The following is a 25,268-nucleotide window of genomic DNA, read 5'->3' as shown; positions in this document are numbered from 1 at the left end:
GGAGAGAGAGAGGCAGATGGAGAGAGAGAGAGAGGCAGATGGAGAGAGAGAGAGACATGGATAGGCAGATGGAGAGAGAGAGGCAGGGAGATGCTCGGAGAGAGAGACAGGGAGATGCTGGGAAAGAGATATGGAGATGCTGAGAGAGAGAGAAAGAGAGGCTGAGAGAGCGATATGGAGAGGCTTAAAAAAGAGAGGAAGAGAGAAAGAGAGAGGGAGAGAGAGAGAGAGAGAGAGAAACAGCCAAACGCATGAAACAAAATACAGGCTAACACAGGAGACTGTTTATGAGGGAAAAGATTTGAGATAGCCGTAGAAAAAGGCCGTTTTAATTATTAGTTCTTACCAACAAATCCAGCATCGCATTTACAAACATAAGCATTTCGTTGGCGATCAATATCACAGTGAGCATTCTCTCCGCAGTTAGGGCATCGCTCAGCTCGGCATTCATAACCATTGCCTCGGTAACCTGGCTTGCATTTGCAGACATACCGTTGAGTGGTTTGTTCATATCGACATTCAGCATCAGGTGAACATTTATTGCAGGAGTCTTTAAAAAATAAATAAAAAATAGCTCTGAAAATATTCGGAATTAGTTTGAAAATGTTATTAGGAGAATAATTCTCACGTTTTGCATGAGCTAAAAATAAAAAGAATCTTTAATGTGCAAACAAAAAAACAAAAAAAAAACACACACACACACACACACACACACACACAAAAAAAAAGAACAAACAGATTAAGTGGATTCAATTTTCTAGGAAGGAGAAATGGTGGAATTCTTGCAGTGACTCTCCTATGACATTGCGTTATACACAAAAGACCCCGTGGAAAATCTTCCCGACCCAAGTGAAATTTTTGCAAAAGAGAAACTGTGAGCAATGCACAGGTGAAATTCCTGGTCAAACAGAAGGGGTGCAGTGGCAGGAATCAGCTCACAAAATTTCCCACTCCATCAGCTTCGATATTCATGAATCATTTTTTATGGCAGTCACTCCATGCAAGATGTGAAGCCACTTGATGTAAGGAGCTAGCAACACCGAAAGATGATTATCACAAAGATGGGAGTTGCCTATTAGCTATAGTCGTGAAAAGACTAATGTTATCGGTAGGAGGAAAACAGTCAGCAAGAAAAGATTTCCACAACATTGCCGTTCTTGGAAAGAAGCTATTGGAATAAGTTGTATAGCAAGGTGTTACAACAGCGGATTGATGAAAACACACACGTATATATTTTTATGGGGAAATTTCCATTATAGAAAGGATTTACTTGTTTTTTTTTTTTTTTTTTTTTTTTTTTAAGTTAGAAAATAAAATATAAGCTTGTTTACCAAAAGCTGTGCAAGTTCTTCCATCTCCGGTATAACCTTCATTGCAGCGGCAACGATAAAACAATCTTGCAGAGTCATAAAAGCAATGGGCGTTTTCGTCACAATGTTTACAGTTAATTACCACTGAAAAAAGAAGATATCGGATTTTAATTTGGAAAATTTTGTGAATATTGTTTAGCATTAATAGGTTAATATGCCATACAATTGACATTTCAAATTAAACCAATTTTACAATATCATTATCTAGTCATGGTAATAACACGGATCTTCCTGACCTTTTCTATATCACTATCCTCCATAACACCAGGTAGGACTTCATATGTGTGCCGCAGTATCCCAGTTTTGGCATTAAAAAATAAGCATTACTGAATATTTTATCCTTAGCCATTCAATTGAAACCAATGAATCTAGTTCTCTCTCTGATCAGGCTGAGATCTGAGAACATTTAAGCAGAAATGTGCTTTTTTTTCTGTATTACAAAAAAAAAAAAAAAAAAAATCTGAAAAAAGGGGAAACAATCCAAATGCTTTTGTAATTTGAATAAATTTCCCGAAAATGGATATAGATGCCCTTAACTTTAATACATTTAAAATTTTTATTTAGACAAAAAGAAACATTGATATTTTACAGGCGCATGGAGATATATGAATGGGGAACACAGGATTTATTTAACAAAAAATCAAAATAATAAAAAAAAGACAAAGAAATTCATACATATCAAAATATTTAAAAATAACTGTTACAATTGTTAAGACTTCTTTTGTTAAATCTATCTTTAAAAAAAATTGCAACTTTTGCAAATACAGTTATTGATTAAAAAAAAACTAAACATTCCAGAATATTCCAATTTGATCGTTGCATTTTACATTATTTAATAATTTCTTAAAGTTATATAATATTCCATCCATTCAATAATATTCTAAACTGAATGTTATAATTTATTTGTGCATTTTTTTATATATAAAATGTTACATTTTATTTGAGAAAAAAAAAAAAAAAAAGTACGTTTTGGTAAATAATGTCTTCTGTTACAAGGTTTGTACAGATTTTCAATATTCATTTTCATTATCCTTTTTCAAGGCCTTTTAAGTGTTTCAATGCCATCTCCAAACAAGATTCAAGTTTTCAAAACAAAATTTGATATATAAACAATGATATAATAAACCTAATAACTTAATAATTGACAACAGGAAAAGTAATTTTCATTCACATAAAAAACAATATGGTTCTCGACAATCATATTTACATTCTGACACACATATTTGGCCAACCAAGCGCAATTATTTTCCTCACTGAAAATTGATCTACACTGTGTTCGTTTTACTTTTAAATTTCCGGTGCTATGGATACAAGAGTTATATCCCTTTATCATGAAACTACTCGATGTTATATGGAAAACATTTCATGATAAAGGGGCATAACTCTTATACCCACAGTAGTACGATGTCATTTCAAAACAATGTATTTTAATTTTATTTCCAATATTAAAAAAGAAAAAATGGTTTAATGGTATTTTTTATTAATACTTAAAAATAATTTAATAGTATTTATTTTCATCTTAAGATTTTGACACACATTTTTACTGGACATAAAGAATGAGTTTCAAGGCTTTCACAAGATATTTTTCATATTTTCAAGGATTTTAAAGGTAATAGAAATAAGTTGTTTTCAAGGCAAAATTCAAGGAGTTTTCCAGCTTGTGCGAACCCTGTTTTAGAGTAAAAATTTTTGACAATCGAAATCCAATGTTTCGTAATTTAATATTTTTCTGTTGTGATACTTCGTTATTTTATTGAACTTGCTTTGAACTGCTAGAAAAAGTTCGGTATAAGAAACAAGCATTAATTTTGGATTGTCCTCCATTCTAGCTAGTTTAATAAAAAAAAAAAAAAAAGAAAAAAGAAAAAACTAATTCAATAAATGTTTCGGGAAATAATGTTTTCTGTTGTAATACTTTGCTACTTTATTGAAATGATATTGAATTAAGGAAATTTGGTAAAATTTGATTATGGATGAGGACGGCTCAAGAACTTGTTTACATTGGATTTGAAGATTATCATGTATTCAACCGGGAAGCAGATTAGTGGAACAATATTCCACAGGCGGGCAGTTCTGGAAAAGAAACTTTTTATGGAATCTATTTAGATTAGGCACAGAGAATGAGGAAATCGCATATAGTGGTTGTAGCTAATGGAATTTCTTTTTTTGTGTGAAAGTTTGGCAATGGAGAACGATAGATTTGAGTTCAGTGGAACATTTATTGATCCTCTCGGACAACTTTTTGTCTCCCTACTAGTATATATATATATATATATATATATATATATATATATATATATATATATATATATGAAAATTACAATTGAATTTACCAAAATGATCCAAGATGGTAAAATTAAAGTAAATTATAAATATTAAAGAATTAATATTTATAAACTTATCTCAGCCAGGTATAAAAGCTCGATAATACCAAATAGGAAATAGAGCTTATAATATGAGCAAACAGTTAATGAAATGTTAAAAAACACTTTGAAATGAGTTAAAAACATATTTAATTTGAAAAGGAAACACTAGATAAATGGATAGTCCTGGATCATATATATATATATATATATATGATGAAATTTCTCATGAATTCAAGTACGAGTAGAAATATAAGTAAAAATGAAGAAATTTACAGTCTGTTTCCGTGCATGTTAATCCATCTCCACTGAAGCCATCATCACATTCGCATTTGTATTTCTGCTCTTCCATGTTGTAAGTGCATTTTGCATTTTCTCCACAATTGTTTACTTCATGGCAGCCATATTCTGCGGAAAGAAAAACATAAAAAATCAGAAAACAATAACTTACAATAATACGGCTCAAAAAAAAAACAAAAAAACAACCATGTTAAGAGACAGTTGCCTTTCCACAATTGTTATATAAATTTCGCAATTTTTATTAGTTGGAAGCTGTCTTGGGATGAACTGATGACAAGCAATTACCAGCCACATTTATGCTTAATACTTATTCAGTTTTCAGAGAGAACTGTTATTAGGGGGGAAATAAGGCAAGGCAAGAGGAGAACGAAGAGAAAAATACAGAAAAAAAGAGAAAAAGTGAAAGGGAGAGAGAAGTTGGGGGGGGGGAATAAAAATAAAATCCAGACAACGTGCCCACAGTTGGCTACGTTATTTTCCAGGTGGCCATGATGAAGGAAAAAAAAAAATGAAAAAAAAAAAAAAAATGGAATACAAGATCTTGTGTTACTCAGCTCAATAGTTCCTCCAGGATCCTCATCTGACATTCGCAGAAGATGAGAAATATCAACTTCAGCATTTGGATATGTAAAAGAAAATATATGGAGCAGGATGGAGAAAAAAAAAAATCAACGCTTTATTGCTGTACAAGCATGTAAACCATGGACTACATTTGGCAGAATATGAACTGTTTAAGGATTATCTATGTAGTAATTCTGCAAGATATACTAAGAAATACAGAGATCAGAAAGCAGCTTAATATTAACGGATCCATCAGCAATGTGTTTTTTTCTTTTTATTTTTGCAAAAGGTTTGGTTGATTGTTTTTGTTTTACGGCATATCAACCCTTTTCAGGTTATTTAATGCCGAATCCAAAGACTGAAGAAAAATTTTTTAATAGAATATATTTGTTGTTTTCAAGTCGGTTTCTATTTAACCCATAGTTGGGACCCTAACAGATACTACCACTCCAGGTCAGAGTGGACCTGGGAGCAATGGCAATTAAAGGGTGGCTCCATACTTCCCAAAGCCCGCAAGCTGGGGCCTCACTACTGGATATAGTTTAAGGTCATATCCAGGACCTTTTGTAAAAGGGAGATTAACAGTTGAAACAAGTTTCCCGGCTGCCAGTCGCCAGCTTTCTAAAAAAAAAGTATATAAAAGATTTTATTACAGAAATATCAAGAGAAAGATACACCAACGACATGGGCCGATACAGACATGTCGTTCCTGACAGCTGAGAGAGTGACCCAAGACCATAAAAAATGGCAGAAGTGTTTTCAATCATGTGACAGTGTTCTATAGCGTATGTATGCAAGTCAAGTGAAAGTATCGTTAATTTGTCAAATCTGGAGAAATTCATTTCATGCAGGAAGTACATCTGAATTATTTATTTATTTATTTTTACAAAGGAGTCACCACTTATCAAGGTCCAGAGGCCACTCGAGGATAATGGTTAATGGGTGTACATTAGTCAATGGGTTCTTAGCTTAGTTATCATACATAGTGGTAATTCTGTAAATTGGATTACTTAGGGGGACGGTTCATCAAGAACTTGTTTACATTGGACTTGAAAACAACCAGATTGTAGTCAGCTGGAAAGCAGGCAAACGGGAGAGAGTTCCACAGGCATGCAGTTCTAAGAAAGAAGGTTTGTTCATGGAATCTACGTTTAAGTTTAGGCACAGATAAAGAGTGGGGGAAGATATTGATAGTGGTTTTGGCTAGATGAGTGTTTTTCGTGAAAGTTTGGCGAGGGGGGGGGGCATAGAGCTCAGACGAGCACCTGCCATGAAAATAAGGATAGAGCAGAGACAGGCTTGCAACGTCTCTACTGTGGGAAAGAGGTTCAGGAGAAGTGAAAATGGCATCCCCCACTAGTCAGGATAAGCTGCTTCCAGTAGCTCATGTCCAGATGTGGCAACAGTACTCCATCATTGGCCGTACCTGGCTTTTATATATCGCAAAACATGTGAATTTATAGCACAACGCACGCACACACACACACACACACACACACACATCTATAGCATTTATTTTATGTTGATTAAATTTGAGATTTAAAATGTTTTTATGTAACTTTTTTATATTTTATTAACTATGATTTCGCTTACTGAAAAGCGGGTCATGTTTTTTTTAAATTGGAAATAACTTTATTTACAATTCGATACTGTACAAACATTACGTACTCGAAATATTTTCATATTTTTATGGCCTTCATTTCATTATATTTTAAGTTGGAATGTGTGTAGTTGTTATTAACGGGCCTAAAGTCAGATTTTTTTTTTTTTTTTAATTTTTTTTTTACATAGTTATAACCTCTTATCAAGACCAGAGACCACTCAAGAATAAGAGAGAAAAGTGTACAGTAGTTAATTGAACAATATAGTAATCGTTAGTAATAGAAATTCAGTAAATTTATTAACTTAAGTAGAATGGCTCATCAAGAACTTGTTTACATTGGACTTGAAGACAACCATATTGTAGTCAGCTGGAAATCAGGCAAACGGAAGACAATTCCACAGGCGTGCAGTTCTAAGAAAAAAACTTTGTTCATGGAATCTACATTTAGGTTTAGGCACAGATAAAGAGTGGGGGAAATATTTGATAGTGTTTTCAGCTAGACAAGTGTTTCTTGTGAAAGTTTGGCGAGAGGGGACCATAGAGTGAAGCTCAGTCGAACACTTTCCATGAAAATGACGATAAAGCAGAGAAACTTGCAACATCTCTTCTGTGAGAGAGGTTGCAGGGAAGAGAAAAGGATATCTCCTACGAGGCTACGGTCTATTTTGAACTCTATTAAGACAGGACAAGTCCTTTCTAGCAGCTCCTGCCCAAATGTGGCAACAGTACTCCATCCTTGGACGTACCTGGCTCTTATATAGATAGAGAATTGCATCAGCAGTGAGATATCTACTGGATCGATAGAAAGATCCCACTATTTTTCCAGCGGCCTTGGCAACAGATTTGATGTACGTGGTCCATTTAAGATCAGGAGTAAAGGTGAAGCCTAGAAGCTTATCAAAACATGGAGCTTCCCCAAGACGAGAGCTATTCATTTCAATTGATGCCATATGTGGATCAGAACGTTGATGTAAAGATAAAAGCTTGGTTTTAGATGCATTAAAAGTAACCAGCCACTCCTTACCCCATTGTACCACTTGCTCAAGATCAGAGGAGAGAGAATCGGAGAGAACTTGATCGTTTACTGTCTTAGATGTGCTACCATAAATGGTAGTGTCATCAGCATAAATGTCTACGAATGATGTAAGGATGTGATTTGTAAGATCATTAATGTAGATCAGGAAAAGAGTTGGGTCCAAGATGGTTTGAATTTGTTTGAAATTGGTTTGAAGTAAGTGTAGAAGTTGGCTCTTTCCGCCTTCAATGCTTTCTTAGAATTTATATCCCGATCACTTAATTTTATTGTTGATACATTTTGGAACTTATGGAGTACAATTTCTTTGGACTAATTGACCTTTTTTGGATTTCACGAAATTCCTTCACATTTGGGACGGTATTCTCTTCATTGTGGATATAGTCTTCTTCTGGCTTCACAGATTACTATTTTATTAATTGACTGACTAGGTAATTAGTTGATTGGCTTTTTGGATCTGTTATTCTATTGAAAATGCTTTTTATTTTCCAAAATGTTTCTCATGTATTTTTATATTTTTTTCAAATTTATTCTAATCAGTGAGGCATTTTTTTTTTTTACTAATGTTTTTCTTCTGATGAAAAGAGTTTCTTTGAAAATCTCTGGATAAACGATCTTTATTATAACTCCTTGTTTGAATTTGATGGATCAATATTGTAATTTATTTAATTTTATTTTTCATCATCAATAGAAAATCCATTGTTTGTAGTAAGCATTGTTGATATTAGAATACCAAATTAAAAAATTTAACGTTTTAAAAACCAAACAATTGCAGAATTTTTCTTAAATGAACATTCATTAAAAAAAATAAATAAATAAACAGTGAACTTTCTATTAGTTCATACATAGGCGCTCGACCAGCGCTTCCCACTGTATTGAACACCTAACCCTTATGCTTCAACATCTGAAGGAAGACATGCTAAGCCTTACCATCGCCATGGCACGTAAAAAAACAAAAACAAAAAAAAAAACTGGATTTTTCTGATGAAGATTCTATTATGAATCGAAATATCGAATTTTAATAAACATTTTTATTTATTGGAAGTGATTCTGCACTTGTTTTGTCTTTAAACCTTTAAATTTTGTAATATATATATATTATATATATATATTATATATATATGTGTGTGTATATATATGTGTGTGTATATATATGTGTGTGTATATATATGTGTGTGTATATATATGTGTGTGTATATATATGTGTGTGTATATATATGTGTGTGTTCAATGTGGACAACTAAAGAAAAGTTTCTTTGCCTGAGGAGATCGTAGTTTTAATGGCTATTGATCGAAACATTGTCATGTCAGTGTTGCTTTTGTACATGTTTGTATAAATAAATAAATATATATATATATATGACTTACCGATAAGTTCACATGTCATTCCATCTCCTCCATAGCCAGAATTGCATTCACAAGACGGTCCTTTGATGTCAATATTGTAGACACATCTAGCATTTTCGTCACAAACTTTATCACCGCAAATGTTTCTACTTCCTGCAATAGAATTTACGGTCAGAAACAAATATTAACGTTTTTCTTTTGAGAAAATATTTAAAATGGTGGTGGTGGGGGGGGGGAAGGACGGGGAGAGTGTCTCTTTAAGATGAATCACCATTTTTCAAAGATCCGTATGGGGGTAACATGGACATCTTATAGAGTTACTGTTATTAAGCTAGAAAAAAAATTACAATATCACGAATATCAATACCTGTACCACCGAAACATTTACTCTGAAAAGAGTCTGATTTGGCAAAAAAATAAATAATAAATAAAATAACTGAAAAATATATATACTTTAATTTAGCTATGAATGCAAAGCAATGGATAACATAGATCATATTAATGTAAAAAAAAAAAAATCATCTAAACTTAGCTGAAAGTTTCGCTTGTTTAAATAGCAGAGTGAATTTCTGTTGGGGAATATGCATCCGGATTAAATTACATTTAATACAAGCTAACATGAATATATTTAGTCATAAAGTTGTGCCAGATCGGAAAAGGCTGGTTATTTACTGTTCTCCCACTGTGGGGAAAATGTGACAAGGTTCGGTAGTAGGATTTGTTAGGCCAGTACACAAGAGGGAGCACCCCCCCCAATATACTTGGATAGCATCATCAGTAGTTGATATCGCCTCAAGAACTGATAGCTGTCAGAAAAATAGTTTCGGCTAATACTGCAGCAGTAAAGGAATGAAAGATGATTAGCGCAAAGACAGAAGATGCCCATTGATATCCTAGTCTTGGAAAAAGGCTATAGACAGAAAAAAATCCCCCCCCCCCACAAAAAAAACCCCAAAAGAAAACAAAAAAACCCAAAAGAAAACAAAAAACCCCAAAAGAAAACAAAAAACCCCAAAAGAAAACAAAAAACCCCAAAAGAAAATAAAAAACCCCAAAAGAAAATAAAAAACCCCAAAAGAAAATAAAAAACCCCAAAAGAAAATAAAAAACCCCAAAAGAAAATAAAAAAACCCAAAAGAAAATAAAAAAACCCAAAAGAAAACCAAAAAAAAACAAAAAACAAAAAAACAAAAACAAAAAGAAAACCAAAAGAAAACAAAAAAAAACCCCAAAAGAAAACAACCCCAAAAGAAAACAACAAAAAACAAAAAAAAAGCAGTCGGTATAAAGAGAGTTCTGCTAGAATATGAAGCAATGTTATAATGATGAGGTATCAAAACAGTAAATTGATGAAAACCACTAGACCAACGAGCTGGAACAAAGGAAGCAGGGAAGAGATCAGACAATTCTAAACACATTTCCTTTATATACACAGCTCTCACTGAAATCAAGGTTTGCACACACAAACACATTAGGGATGACATCTGACAACAATCACAAGCACCAGAATCACGAACATGGCATTTCCAGTCCCGCAGACAAAATTACATCATTCTGACAATGATTTTCTCGTGACGACACTTGACGAACTTCATGGACATTCATGTGTTCTTTATTTGGTCAACAAATTTTAGTTGTTTTTTGATCCAGTCCTTAAATGTCATTAAATAATAACTTGTAGCCCCCCCCCTCCCAATCTTTTCGGCTAGGCCTTTTATAATAGAAGCCGTCAAATCTAAGTTATAAATGCAAGTTTCCGTTTGGTTAACAATATAGTTGTCTGCTTACCTGGCGCATAAATTAGGATTTACTTCTCGTCTCGTTCGTAGATGTTGGCAATAGTTAAGGCATTTTGAGTTAAATAAAGCTCTTGTTTAGGCGCTCAGATCGTTTGACTGGTTTGAATAGATATCTCTACATTGAAGATTTCACAAGGATGAAACGCATGTGTGTAGATACTAAATAATAGATAATTAAATAATAGGGTCGTTCCAAATGTAAGGCCTACAATTTCTGTTTTACTAAAAAAAGAAAAAAACAAAAAAACTTGGAGTGCTACAAAGATTGTACCTATTTACAATGCCTCCCCACGGGATAGAGTTAGACACCAGGGTCGTTTTTTAAAGTGGAGAAAAAGTAAAAAAATAAAAATAGTCTCAGTTGTGAAGGACTTCTCCACTGAAAGAGAACGAGAAATGGAAGTGCCACATCTGAAGAACAGATACTACACTTTGAGATATTAAATCCTTTATTCATGTTAAAAATACATTGAAAATCAACAATGAACAAAAAACTACACTTTGATCTTGGCCAAAAGGCCAGATGGTAGTGGTACGATTAAAACAAGCAGTCTTTTGTGAGAGATTTTTTTTTTTTTTTTTTTACATAGTCACCTCTATTCTAAATGAACTTTTGCCAGGAATTCAATGATGTATCTGCTTTCGGATGAAAGTTAATGACAGGTGTTGCTTTCTAAGAATCTAACATCTGCGTCAGAGATGAAGCCTTCAGGTCATTAATACACGAGTTTAGTCAGCATAACAATACAATTTACAAGCAGAAATAGGGAATTTTAAAACAGAATCGGTAATTAAAACAGAATCAAGTAAAATATTGGAATCATTCCATCACTAGTAGCAACCCATGAGGTTTACAGACGAAATCCTGATGGTTGAGCAGTGCGTTTTAAATTCAATTATTTTTGTCGGTTGGGTGGATATCTATAAACGCTACAAACAATATATAATCGACCATTTTCTTAGAGCAAATGAGAAAATGAAAATAAATTAAATAGAATGATTAACTTGGAATTATAATCATGGCCATATACACACACAGAGAGAGGGGAAAGAGAGGCGCAGGGGCACACTAAACAAGCAAACAAATATACATCTATACAAAAATCTAAGACCACTTGAAAATCTTTAAAAAGAAACCCCTTTTTTTGAAGGATAGATTTTAAACTCCTCCCACTTAAGGTTACCAATATTACAACCTAAAAGTTTATGGGGAAAAAGCTACATTCCAAACATTTAATTCAGAAATTCACATTTTTATTAAATAAGGCGTTTTACACTTGATCAAAATTATTAGACCCAGAGGTATAATTTTTTTTTCAAGTTCTGTTACAAATTAGCAATCACTGTAAAGGTGTCACCATGCCTAAAGCAAGCACAGTTACCGAAGTTAAGCGTGCTAAAATTCTAGATTTCCATAAGCAAGGTTTGCTCAGCAAGCGATCACAGCTCAGGCCAATCGCAGTAAAACTGATTTGCAACTTTCTAAAGAAAAGTGAGCATTATAGAAAGTCAATATCCACTGGTATGCGCCTCCCAAAATTTTCGTAGAATTTTTATCCCTAGTTTTATAATTTTGATAATTTATCATTATAGTTTTATAATTTTGATAATTTATCATTATAGTTTTATAATTTTGATAATTTATCATTATAGTTTTATAATTTTGATAATTTATCATTATAGTTTTATAATTTTGATAATTTGTCATTATAGTTTTATAATTTTGATAATTTGTCATTATAGTTTTATAATTTTGATAATTTGTCATTATAGTTTTATAATTTTGATAATTTATCATTATAGTTTTATAATTTTGATAATTTATCATTATAGTTTTATAATTTTGATAATTTATCATTATAGTTTTATAATTTTGATAATTTATCATTATAGTTTTATAATTTTGATAATTTATCATTATAGTTTTATAATTTTGATAATTTGTCATTATAGTTTTATAATTTTGATAATTTGTCATTATAGTTTTATAATTTTGATAATTTATCATTATAGTTTTATAATTTATCATTATAGTTTTATAATTTTGATTTTGAGTCTAAAATATAAATTATAAAATAAAAATGTAAATTTCTTATGTTTGGAATGTAGTTTTTTTTTTTTTTTTTTTTTACAACATTTTAGGTTGTAGTATTGGTAATACTAAGTGGGAGGAGCTTAAAATCTATCCTTAAAAAAAAAAAAAACGATTTCTTTTTAAAGATTTAAGTGGTGTCAAATTTTGGATCAGGAGTGTGTGTGTGTATATATATATATATGTGTGTGTGTGTATGAACAGAGACAAATATACATACGATGACGAACAGCCACGTGTAACTTATGGATGATAAGCACTAATAAAATGTAGTTTAAGTAAACGTATATACACACACACACACACACACACACACATTCAATGTTTAAGTAAACGTATATACACACACACACACACATTCAGAGGGACAAAGAGAAAGAAAGATGTAGACACGACATACATAAAGAAAAATCTGCGTAAACTGAGACATGTACACGCACGCACACACACATATATAAGAAACAAAATACGCCATCATCCAGATTAAACGCTCCTAGCGATCATTAGGCACCTTAAAAAGTGAATTGTTTGTATTCCCCCTTGTAACCATTCCTCAGATATCTGATTGCTAGATATTGATTAGATTCTTTTTTTGTAGCCGGGATTTGTTTTTTTTACACATACAAGTAAAAACTTACCAAGGTCTGGAAGTCACTTGATGATTGGCAACAGCGTATTGATCGTTAGTAATGGAAATCGGGTAGAATTTGATTATTTAAGGGGGTGGTTCAATAAGAACTTGTTTTCATTGGACTTGAAAACAGCCATGCCGTAGTCAGCTGGATAACAGACCAGCGGTATAGAGGTACACGAACAGTTCTAGGAAAGAAACTTCGTTAATAGAATTTATGTTTAGATTTAGGTACAGATAGAGACGAGAATTTGTTGACAGTTTTAAATGTTTTCATTTTTCTTATTTTTTATACTTTACCGATTGAGACGTTTTGTTTATGGCTATGAATATTAGTGCTAACACTGATGGATCATTATTATGGTTTCACTTTTGACGGAGGGTGTACATTCGTATAAAAAACAAAATGAGATTTGTATTTTCCTGACAGTCGATCATGTCTATCTTCAGATGCTTCAAGAAAACGATGTTCGTGAAGCAATTTGTGCGCAAAGAATTAGTCACGAAACAGCGTTCATGCAAAGGAATGGTCGCAAACACAAATGACCAAAATGTGGCCAAAGAACGGACAATTGACAGAAAATTCGCAGTCATCATTTTATTAAAAAAAAACAAAAACAGAAAAAAAACAGGAAATATTGAATGAAAACTGAAATAAAAGATAGTCTTTTAAAAGAATAAAGAAATACCCGACCTCCGACCTCCCCCCCCCCAAAGTTTTAGCATTAAATTTTGATAAAGAAAAAAGGTGACAAGAAAAGGAAAATGCTGCCAATGAAACCAGCGATGTAATAGAAAATATGGGAAAACGAAAGACCCCCCCCCAAAAAAAAATGATAAAAAACAAACAAAATGAAAAAAAATTACCATGCAAAAAGGAAAATAAATGCATAAAAGCATACGTTTTTTTTTAATATTTAATCTTTTAAGGGATATTTTTAAATATTTTTATGGATCTCAATCGGTTATATGATATTTATTATTATCATCTATTTTTATTTAGCACAAATGTGTCCTTGCTGACAGGGTGATTGGTAGATCATCCAATCAGAACACTTTGCGTGAGAGGCACTTCCAACAAAGTGTTATGTATTAGAATATACTACCCATGCAAGTGGCAGCGCCTCTAGCCTGTCAAATGATGAAACTGAGAAAGGAAAAAAAACAAAAACAATTTAAATTTGTAGATGAATTCTTTAAATATACGTGGCATTAATTTGCATATGAGGGGAATAGTGTCTATAAGAAGGATACATTGGAGAGGACCAAGAGTCGAGATTTTGACAGCTAAGAGAGCATAGACGTTGAGAATTAGCGATGTGAATGCTGTTTAAGTTCAGAGGAATTGGTACAGATTGCAGCATTGGTGAGAAGGAGTTCTGACTTTTTTTTTTTTTTTACATGTTGTATACTGTTTTACTTCATCTTTTTAATTGGTGTGGCGTTTTAACATCAAACTTTAGACGTATTTATTCCCTCTTCTGTGTGTAAGACTCAACTAATAGTACGAGTGTACGCACGTTCGTACCGACTCCGCATGATTTTGTATTTTTTTTTTTGTTACATAACTTTTTTTTGGCGGCCATTTTCTTTCTCGTCTGCTGTCTAAACATTACCAATGTAGTTGTCTTTCTTTTATGTGTATTTTTTTAATACCTTTCTTGCATATCTGTTTCTCTCTAATGCACGTATCTCACTCAATTTTCTCAGTCTGCATACTCTATGATATTGGTAATTTCAATTGTTAGGAAGTTATTTGTGCGAGTTTCTCTTTACACGCGTACAGTTTTCAATCATAAAAAAGACAAGCATGGAAGGTACTTCTTAACTGGTGTATCCTGTTTCTTGTACCAGTGTAACCCGAATATAAAGAGACCAGAATATAAGAAAAGCGGATATAAGATTTTCTTTGGTCCCAAATTAGACCCTGTGTTAATGTGCAGTGTAACTGATATAAGCAAGTATGATAGAAGTTTAACTCGGATATAAGAGAGCTGTAGGGTCCAGGTTAAGAGGTCTCATATCCGGGTTACACTTTCTTTAGATGGATGTTTGGATATCAAGCTGAAGAGACGGCTATGCTCCCATCTCGTCCAAACACCCGCAAGATGAGTAGACTCCATAGCAAACCAAAACTACAGATGTACATGACGCCTGTTGATTTAGCCTGCTTTTGTATGCCTGGCTACGTAACTTTCTGGCTACGTTACCGTTGATGTTTGATGAATCTATGTATGAATAAAATTGATTTAAAATGAATTAGTCATGAAACGGAAGGAGGAGGGGTCATGCAAAGGTTACAGATACAAGTGATCAAATAAATTTTTTTTTTTTTTTGGGAGAAAGAAAGAAAGAACAGCCGCAAGGAAAGTGTTACCAAGGAAACCAGAGCTTTCATGAAAAATATGAAAAATAAATAGATAAAAGAAACTTCAAATGAAAAGAAATCAAACAGTAAAACAAATTTATCATGCAAAAAAAAAAAAAAAAAAATGTAAATGAAAACATTGCTTTTTTTTTTAACCTTCCAATGAAAAAAAAAATCAGATACTTTAACTATAAACAACAAACCGACTAAGCGGTGAAGAAAAAAATTGTATAACAAATAAATGTTACCAAAGGCAAGATAAGTTACTCTTCTACATACCCGGATAAGTTTTTGCCGTAAAGCGTTTCTTAAGTAGTGTCGAGTTGCTAAGTTAGAACGAGAACAAGATAGCCGACATGAGACGGCCCTCCTTTGAGTTTCGATAATGGCGCAAAGATCGAAAATGAAACAATACTGATAGAAATCCACACAATAACCATCACGAGGCGAGTTTTGAGCGATTATCGAGTCTCTAAAGAGGACCGTCTCATGTCAGCTATTTTTTTGTCATTATAACTTGAGTGTTCGGCACTTTTTTTTTTTTTTTTTTTTTTTTTTTACACAAAGGAATCACCACTTATCAAGGTCCAGAGTTACTAGTTACACTTCAAACATAATAAATGCTTTAAAATAAGTTAAAATACGCAAAACTTATCCATGTAGGTAGAAGAGTACCTTATGTTAGTTTTGGTAACATTTTATAATAAAATTGTTTCTGTACCACTTTTTCGGTTTGCTATCCATATTAATAAATGTTCGAAATGTCTTTAAGAAACACGCACTCACACACCATCAAGCGTCTTCAATCCCTGTACAAGTTTTTTTTTTTTTCAGGACATGAGGATACCTTACTCTACAAGTAAACCCTGGCCAAAGATTCAAAATAACATTTCGTATTTCATGCCCAAATAAGGTCTCTCCCACCCCTTCAACAAGCTGTATATTGGCTCGTACAAGGAAGGGTTAACCTTCTCCCAGTGACGTTATTTCCAGTAACAACACTTAGCTGGATACTCTATCTGACTCGCTAACCAGAAACTGATCCTGGGAATTTTCCTTTTTCCGGAGGATTTTCAATAATCACTGATCAAAAACTTTTGTCTTAGTGACGTTGACTTTTAATTATTCACAAAAAAAATCAAAATCCAAGTTTTGAACTTGACAACTAAACCTTCCATTATTTAATTAAAGACTTTGAATTACCCACGAGACATCATCCTTTAATATCTCCGAACTTTCTATGCAAGAGTTTGTCGGGACAACCAGACTTGGGGATACTTTTCCCTATAAGTAAACCCTGACAAGATTCGAAATGACATGGTATTTAATGACCAAATAAGATCCCTTCAACACTGCCATACACTGGCTTATACGAGGTATGGTACACCTTAGTAATTTTATCTCAAGATAATAATCACGTTGACACACCGGTTCCTGTTAGATCACCGAAGTTAAGCAACGTTGAGCCTGGCCATTACTAAAATGGGTGACCATTTGGGGATTCCTGGTGCTGGATGTGCTATTCGCTTATCTCAGCATTGTTTCCAGTTGTCTCAGACTTCTAGCCACTGGACTTCAGCAGTGCCGATTCAGGAGAGGTGTGGTTAGGGATAGCACTATCCTTGCCCCACAGTTATTCATGCGGCTACCTTTACAAGGGGTATCCATCGTCTCTTGAGACTGAATGGCGGCATCAGTATCTCTAATAATAGCAGGAAACTGGATGCTCCACCAGACCAGATGAATTCTGGTCCTGTGAGCTGGTAAGCCCAAGACAAAAAAATCTTATATATAAAAGGATGTCTGTCTGTATCTCCATATTTTCAAACTCTCTTCCGAAACTAAAAGTTGCAGAACAGAGCTAGGGGCTGAAATGATTGGGTCGTTTTTTTTTTTTTTTTTTTTTTTTTTTTGACTGTTCTTTTATGGGTCTTTAGCCAATTAAAATAGATTTCAAGGGGTCAAAAAGGGGTCCAAAAGGGGTCCAAAATAAAAAATCGGCACCCAAATACTTTTTTTTTTTTTAATCTAATAATATGAAATAAAATATAATATTTAAGCGTATTTTATGTCCGGGTAAATCCCACCCCTCCCCTGCTTGTATACTATAACATGATTAACTGGTCAATCGAGGAAAGGAAAATTAATGTCTTGCTTTTTTATTGATTCAATATTTTAAAAGTCAAGCGTAACTTTAATTGAACGCTTGGAGATATATATATATAAGTGAACGTGTGTGTGTATGTACATTTCCCTACGCAATAACTGTCAATTTTCGGTCTATAGACTCGAAATTTGATATACAGGGTACTGAGATTTGGGAAAATCTTTGATCGGTTTTCGGCCAGAAATTTGGATGTTAAGGGGTCAAAGTTCAACGATTTGACCTTTGAGAACTCTACCAAACTCCGACAATTTTGGGTCTAAAATTTTAAATATAGGTTCCTTGGACATGGATCTAACTTAACTTGATTTGAGACCAAAACAAAGGTTAATGGGTCATAATAGGGGATCAAAGTTAAAAAAAATTGGCCGTTTTTTTTTTTTTTGCTTAACATACATCTCCAAATACCCGGGCAACGTCGGGCTGAAATGCTAGTATATATATATATATATATATATATATATATATATATATATATATATATTATCTCACGTGTCCATAGAATATTATAAGGAGATATATTTTATGTATCCATATCGCAGTATTTATTTCAACAGTACTGAATATGCGAGTAAATTTCAGGTTATCCATAATATAAATCTCACCTGTCTGTTTAAATGCATGTATGTCTGCCTAAAACTTTCAACAGAAGCGACGGATTTTCATGAGATTGAAGCTGGACCTTTCGGACGACAAATATAAAAAAATAGCTGAAAACATTAATTCCTTCACCCTCAACTGAACACTTTTCTACAACTTTTTTCGTTGATATTTTCGAAAGTCATCCCCTGTTTTGACTACCCTTAATTTAAACATTTGCCACTTCCGGTTTGGCGATGGACGCAACGGACGCAACGGCAAAGACGTCACGTTTTGTTTTTTCACGTTCTTTTCCTCCTTCACAGTACAGATTCGAGTCTGCCTACTACCACTTTTTTATATTTTGCTCAACACACCTCTAAATACCCGGGCAACGCCGGGCACCCAGGCTCGTCAAAATATAAATAGCAATTAAGCGTTTCATCCCCGTAAAGAATTGTCAGACTGAAACTCAAAATTCAGTGTATCTTAATTGTTATAACTTACTATATATAATTTCAAATTGCAATCTGCGTCTTCTCAGAATCAAAGAGTAAACGTATCCACTAACAACCACGCTCGATTTGAAGGAGAGGGTATACTTAAATACTTTTGAAACGGTTTTAATTGCCTTTCTCAATAAATTCACCAATTGTAAATTACAAATCACATATCTGACGAAGACGCACGAGAGTCGAAAACATTTGCGAGTTTCTGTTCACACTCGAGCAGAACATTAAATCACAAATCGAATCTTAAGCCTCGTTTTTCTTTTTAAATACGAAATTGAAAATAAAAATGTTATCTCGGCACAGAAATTTTCCATTAGGATGTCTTCATTTGATATCGTCGTGAAACTAACACCTTTTCCAATCTTGGCACCATGTGTAGAACGTTTCAAAAGAAAAGCCAATTATGAAGCCAATCTAGATTCAGTAAAAAAACAAGTCGAGGATGCAAGATCCCCCTCTACGAGCGAAAAATTTATTTTCACCATGACTAATGTTTGTCCAAAATATCAGAAAAATCCAAGGCGTAATTATTAAGAAAAGTGCGAACAAACAAACGGACAAACGAGAGTGTATTACTAGGTTCAATCCCTTTGTCGAGGGGACCAATTGGGGGTGGGGTAGCTTTTTTTACTTGTGGATCACCTTATCAAGGCTCGAAGGCCACTCGAGGATAAGTGTTAATGAATGTACGGCGGTAGTGTAGTAATCGTTAATAGTGTAAATTGGATAGAATTTGACTATTTATGAGGACGGCTTAACAAGAACTGTTTTACATTGGATTTGAAGACTACCATGTTATATTCAACCAGGAAGCAGGCCAGCAGAACAGTGTTCCATAGGCGGGCAGTTTTGGGAAAGAATCTTTGGTCATGGAATCTGCATTTAGATCCAGGAATAGATAGAGGAAGGGGAATTGTTTATAGTGGTTGGAACTAGTTGAGTGCTTTTTTGTGAAAGTTTGGCGAGGGGGGCGGCCATAGATTGGAGTTCAGTCGAGCACTTGCTATGAAAATAACGATAGAACAGAGAGGCTCGCAACGTCACCTCTGTGGGCAAGAGGCTGCAGGGAAGAGAAAAATACATCACCTACTATGCCCCGAAGCTGGTCTTGAACTTTATCACCGCAGGATTGGGTGAGTAGTTGCTGCTAAGATGTAATAGCACTCCATTTTAGGACTACCTGGCTGAATCAAATTGAGAGAATTACGTCGGCATTGAGATACCTACTAGAGCGGTAGAGTGTTCCATTTCTCCAGCGATCTTGTCAACTAGCAATGTACTTAAGCGACTTATAGGAGGAAAATGTTGTGCATTTCTCTCCTAATAATTACTTAAATAAACACAAGGCCAAACGACATTGCTTTTGACAAAATAAAAAAGGGTTTATTTAGAAAAGGCGAGATTGTATCTCAGACTGGAGAGAAAGAAAGAAAGTGTCTGTTTTAAGGTGTCGTCTGCCATCAGACTGCAGTCGTCAACAAGTAGCAGTAGGAGGAGTGAGTGAGAGGTCTGTATAGGTCGCTTGCTGGTGTCCCTCTGACGATAGCAGCTGAGATCCCAAAGGACTAAAAATAGTTCTTAAGGGGACAGCTCAAATCAATGCGCCCTGCCAACCGATTGGTCAGTGCGGCCAAATCACTTTGGCACCGGGCATTGATCCGCTTACAGTAAATAGTTTGTTAACTGCTACATCCTCTTAGAAAGTTTCTGTATCCACATGTGTAGAACAGATAAGCTTCCGGTACACGACATATGATCATAGATCATTTTCTATGTGCCTTTGCGAGGGAAAAAACTGTTTCCGGTATGAAACGAAAATCAGTACTCGCTCAAACGAAACAACACTTGACCATCGCTGCAAGGAGAACTTCTGGAAATCCGAATGCGATATTTTCAAATATAAACGCACGAAATTCTAATTTTCTGTTTTTACGGAATATCCGATATCTCGACAAGAGAAAAACATATCTCCGAACAATGAGAGGAGTTAATATGACACGTTTCTATTTGGTTAGCGTCCAATTTTCCTAAATTTAAATCCAAATATAAATTTATATATGTTTTATGACTTTTGTTAATTGACAAATTCATATTCCGGCGGGATTTTACCATGTTTTACCATTAAAAAAAGACAAAACAAAACAAACAAACAAACAAAAAAAAAACCGCCAACAAAAAATCTAATACATAAACGGTTATATGTATGTCTATCTGTCGATTTGTTTCCATACTTAAAAACTATCACTTCCGAAAATAAGAGTCACAGAGCGGTGCTACGAGGGGCGTGCAATAAATAATGCCCCTGACCCACTTCCCATAGCAGTAGAGCAACTAAAATTGGCACAGTTATTAGTCTTTCTCTACATTAGGAACCACCCAGAGTTATGCATTTCTCCCATCGTTTGATGCAGCTCTGGAGACCGTTTTTGTAGAACGCCCCAGGTTGGTCCACATCCACCATGTGACTACAGAAATCAAGGCTGCATCATCTAGGAAATGCTTTCCTTTCAAAAACAACTCATGGCTGAGAAGAGGTGAAAGTCAGAGGGTGCAAGGTCAGGAGAGTAGGGAGGATGGGGAAGGATTTCATAACCAAACGCCCGTGCTTCTGATCTGGCGGCATGCGAGTTGTGGACCGGAGTGTTGTCCTGCAGGAGGAGGGTACCTTTGCTGATCTTGCCCCACCTCTTGATTTTGATAGCTTCCCTTAATTTCCTCAAAAGTGAAGCATTATAGGCTCCTGTAATTGTGGTACCCTTTGCCTGGAAATCTGTCATCACTACTCCGTCCTGGTCCTAGAAGACTGTGAGCATGACCTTGCCAGCGGAGGGCTGCACCCTTGCTTTCTTTGGAGGTGGTGAGTCCAAGTGCTTCCACTGCATTGACTGGGCTTTGGTATCTGGATTATAGTGATGGACCCAGGTTTCATCCTGTGTAATCAGTCTTTTGAAAAACTTTGACTCATCTTCTTGGCACATCTCCAAATTCATCCTCGAGCACTCGACACGTTCTCGCTTCTGGAATGGTGTGAACAACCTGGGAATCCATCTGGCAGACACCTTATGCATATGCAAATCGTCATGAATGATAGTTTCCACAGACCCTGTACTAATCTTGACATCTTGGGCTATTTGGCGAATAGTAATGCGCCGATCTTCCAAAATGGCAGCCTCAACTTGACGGACAGATGCCTCATCAATGGCAGAAGAGGTGGGGGGACCAGGTCTGGGAGCTGTTTCCACAGACTTCCGGTCATGTTTGAATTCACGATGCCAGCGTTTTACAAGGTCATATGATGGGGCATTATCATCATAAGTTTCTTTCATTTCATCAAAAGTCTCCTGTGGTGTGCGTTTTTTCAAATACAAAAACCGGATCACTGCTCGACATTCAATAGGCTCCATTTCACACCTGACTCAGTTCAAATACCTTTAAAACAGAAACCACAATTAGTTCACAGTTCACATTTGCCACATAACCCGTAGAGATATAAATCATTGCACATGCAAAATGTCAGCTAGATCAGACAACTGGAAGTGGGTCAGGGGCATTACTTATTGCACACACCCTCGTAGGGGCCTCAAATGACTGGATTTTTAAGAACCGTTCTTTTATGGGTCGTTTGCCGGTTTAAATCGTTTTAAGAGGTCAATTATGGGGGTCAAAATTGAAAAAATCATTAAACATTTTGTACATTCATCTTAGTTTATTTTTAATTTTTATCCGTTTATATGTGTCACGTTGAATGCTACAGTTTTGAATGTGAATATATATTTTTTTCTTTTTGAAATCAGGACTATAATAATATATACGAAATCTGGACAAATTAAAATATCATATTTAAGCGTATTTTACGCTAGGGCAAAGCTCCCCTCCCCAGCTTGTTTTGCTTATAAAAGGTTATAAATATTCTGCATCTTTCATTTAATGTACAACACACACACTAGGCGTATGTACCCCAGCGTTGCTCGGGAACTTTATGCTCCCCATTTTAGACGTTGTTATAGCATCATCATTTATGACGTCATAGTAAACAAACAAGCAAACAAACAGGAGTACAGATTTGTTATAAGAGATACGAGGTAATGTGGTTTATGGAATTCAGGTTGGAAAGAGGGAGAACTGGTTAGACAGAATGTGATGGACAGAGGGGGGAGGAGGTTGGAGTGATGAGAGAGCGAGACAAATGAGGGAGAGAGAGGACATGTGAGAGGGAGATTTAAACTTAAGTATTTAGAATTTTAGAAGAAAAAAAAAAGAAACGAAGTTTCAGAAAAGGTTGAAATTATGATTTAAACATTTTTGGTGATATAAAAACGGAGGTGGGGGGGAATGGAAAAAATATTTTTCATTTTCCAAGAAATCTTATAAAAAATATTTCCAGATAGATTATTTTTAATACAAATTCCGACCAAAAAAACAAAAAAAAAAACAAAAAAAAAAAACACAAAAAAACAAAACAAAAAAATCTAGAATCCTGATAGAAAAGAATTTAGTATTGCATTGGTGCGAAAGATGAGCTGTGATTGAAAATGAGCAAAGTTAATTAAAAGCCAACGAGCAGAACTGCTGAATCTTGAAGAGAACAAAAAAGTGCCAGATGAACCATTGTTTTTTTTTATATATAAATACCTTCGCTTCCTCCTTGGTGATCACCCCCTGAACAGCAACATGAAATGCAAAAGCAATGGTGAGCAATAATGGACAAAAAAATAAATAAATAAATGCATTAAATAATAAAGGAAATAAAAAATAATTCCAATCTAATAAAAAATATATGGTTTCTGAAAATCTAATCTATTTATTGCATAGTATAATGAGATAATGTCATTCCTATTGGAGATTATCTTCCTTTACAAAAACAAAAATCTCCAATCTTTAAATATACATGAGTTCAAACGCATTTCGAGCCGAAAGAAGACTGTACTCTTGTTTAGATGAACTACTGATTGCAAAGGTAATGTATTTTACTAATATAGTAGAAATGTTATAACGGACTAAACGTAATAAGCTATGTCGAAAATGATTTTCCTGTAATTTGTGCAGGCCAATATATATATATATATATATATAAAAGACTAAATAAAATTATGTAAAATAAAAATTTACATTAATAAGTGACCAAAAGTTAAAAGACGAGGAAAATGACAAAAGACTTTCTTTGTTTCAAGGAGTTTTAAAAAATTAAACTTTTTCTTCAAAAGGAAATAACTAGTAAAATCAACGTATAGAATTGTTTGTTAGCATATATAAAATACTTTTCAAGGATGCGATATAGGTAAAATACTTTTCCTTATAAGGGAAATGGTTTCCATAATGTTTTATTGAATAAAACCACTTTAACAATAAGTCTGAAGAAAGGCTGTTCTTGTGAAAATTTTCAAACGACATAATGTTTGGATTTGTCCGAATAGTCTTGAAACAATTGTAACTAACGATAAAATACACTATTTGTTGCTATCGACCCATTCTTTGAAGTCTTGGTTTTTGTTAAAACAAGATATGAATGCTCAATTATGAAATATGATAATTTTGTAGCTTACAGTTTAAGTCATCTCTTTTTGGCTTAAAATTTATTGGTATATGGACGATTACTAAATTAATATAAACCCAGTAAAATTCGGAATACTACAAATAAGACTAATATATATATATATATATATATATATATATATATATATATATATATATATTACACACACACTTGAATTTCATTCCAATAATAAGAAAGAAAACATAGAATCATGATTTTTATGTTTTTTATAAATATAGGCGAGTGTTTATTTTATTGTCTGCATAAGCGTCTTACGCGTGTTTCATTGTGCATGCAACTCCGACAAACAAATGTTAAAGACAGTTCATAGATGGATGGAATAATACATATCATTAAATAAAATAAATGATTTTTGTTTATTGATTCTGTTTTTGATCTTTTCCAACTTCTGATTAATGATCTTCACTTTTGGCAGAAACTGGCCAATGTAATCGCCATATTTGCTGTAAGTCGAAGTACTTTCCATTCTTCCTGGATTTATCGTCAGGGATAGATTAACCAATGAAATAAACATACACGTTATTAAAAATATATATCAGGTTGACAAGAAAGTTTTTGCTGTTTTTAACTTTACAATTCAGATGAACATATCTCGACTTAAAAATTTATTGATCGAAATAAGCACCATCAGAATCAACCCTACTTTTGCCAACGCGAAACAAGTGTATTTATGCCAGTAACGTAAAAATCTTGCATTCTTGTGATGAAGTCGCTGAAGGCGTTTTTGATAACGTTTAGATTTTCGAAGCATTTCTTATGCTGAAAGTTGTCGAGATGTCTGAAAAATGGTAATCGGTAGGTGAGAGGTCTAGAGAATATGGCGGCTGAGGGAGAGTTTTGTAGTTCAAGGAATGTTGCATGTAATTGTTAAAGCTTATGATGCATTTAATCCATTTGTTGACAGTACTTCATCACCGTAATGGTTTTGCCTATCTACCGAGTTGATAGCAAAAATTACGAATTATACTCATTTTTAGTGCGTGTGAGGGGAA

At 34.1% G+C, this 25,268-nt stretch overlaps 1 protein-coding gene across 1 annotated transcript in view; it reads right to left on the bottom strand.

Moving 5' to 3' along the window:
• Nucleotides 1-25,268, bottom strand: part of LOC145268427 (uncharacterized) — a 346,335-nt gene that overhangs the window by 33,102 nt on the left and 287,965 nt on the right. Inside the window, exons 10-14 of the mRNA XM_080123988.1 lie at nucleotides 23,355-23,381; nucleotides 8,599-8,730; nucleotides 4,010-4,141; nucleotides 1,332-1,454; nucleotides 347-550 (exon numbers count right to left, since the gene is read on the bottom strand). Coding sequence (XP_079980114.1) covers nucleotides 347-550; nucleotides 1,332-1,454; nucleotides 4,010-4,141; nucleotides 8,599-8,730; nucleotides 23,355-23,381 — 618 coding nt within the window. The remainder of the gene's footprint in view (nucleotides 1-346; nucleotides 551-1,331; nucleotides 1,455-4,009; nucleotides 4,142-8,598; nucleotides 8,731-23,354; nucleotides 23,382-25,268) is intronic.

The sequence above is a fragment of the Euprymna scolopes genome, chromosome 43, assembly GCF_053919585.1.
Source record: "Euprymna scolopes isolate OS-2025 chromosome 43, ASM5391958v1, whole genome shotgun sequence".
Classification (NCBI taxonomy): domain Eukaryota; kingdom Metazoa; phylum Mollusca; class Cephalopoda; order Sepiida; family Sepiolidae; genus Euprymna; species Euprymna scolopes.
This window is presented reverse-complemented; position numbering and strand designations above follow the sequence as displayed.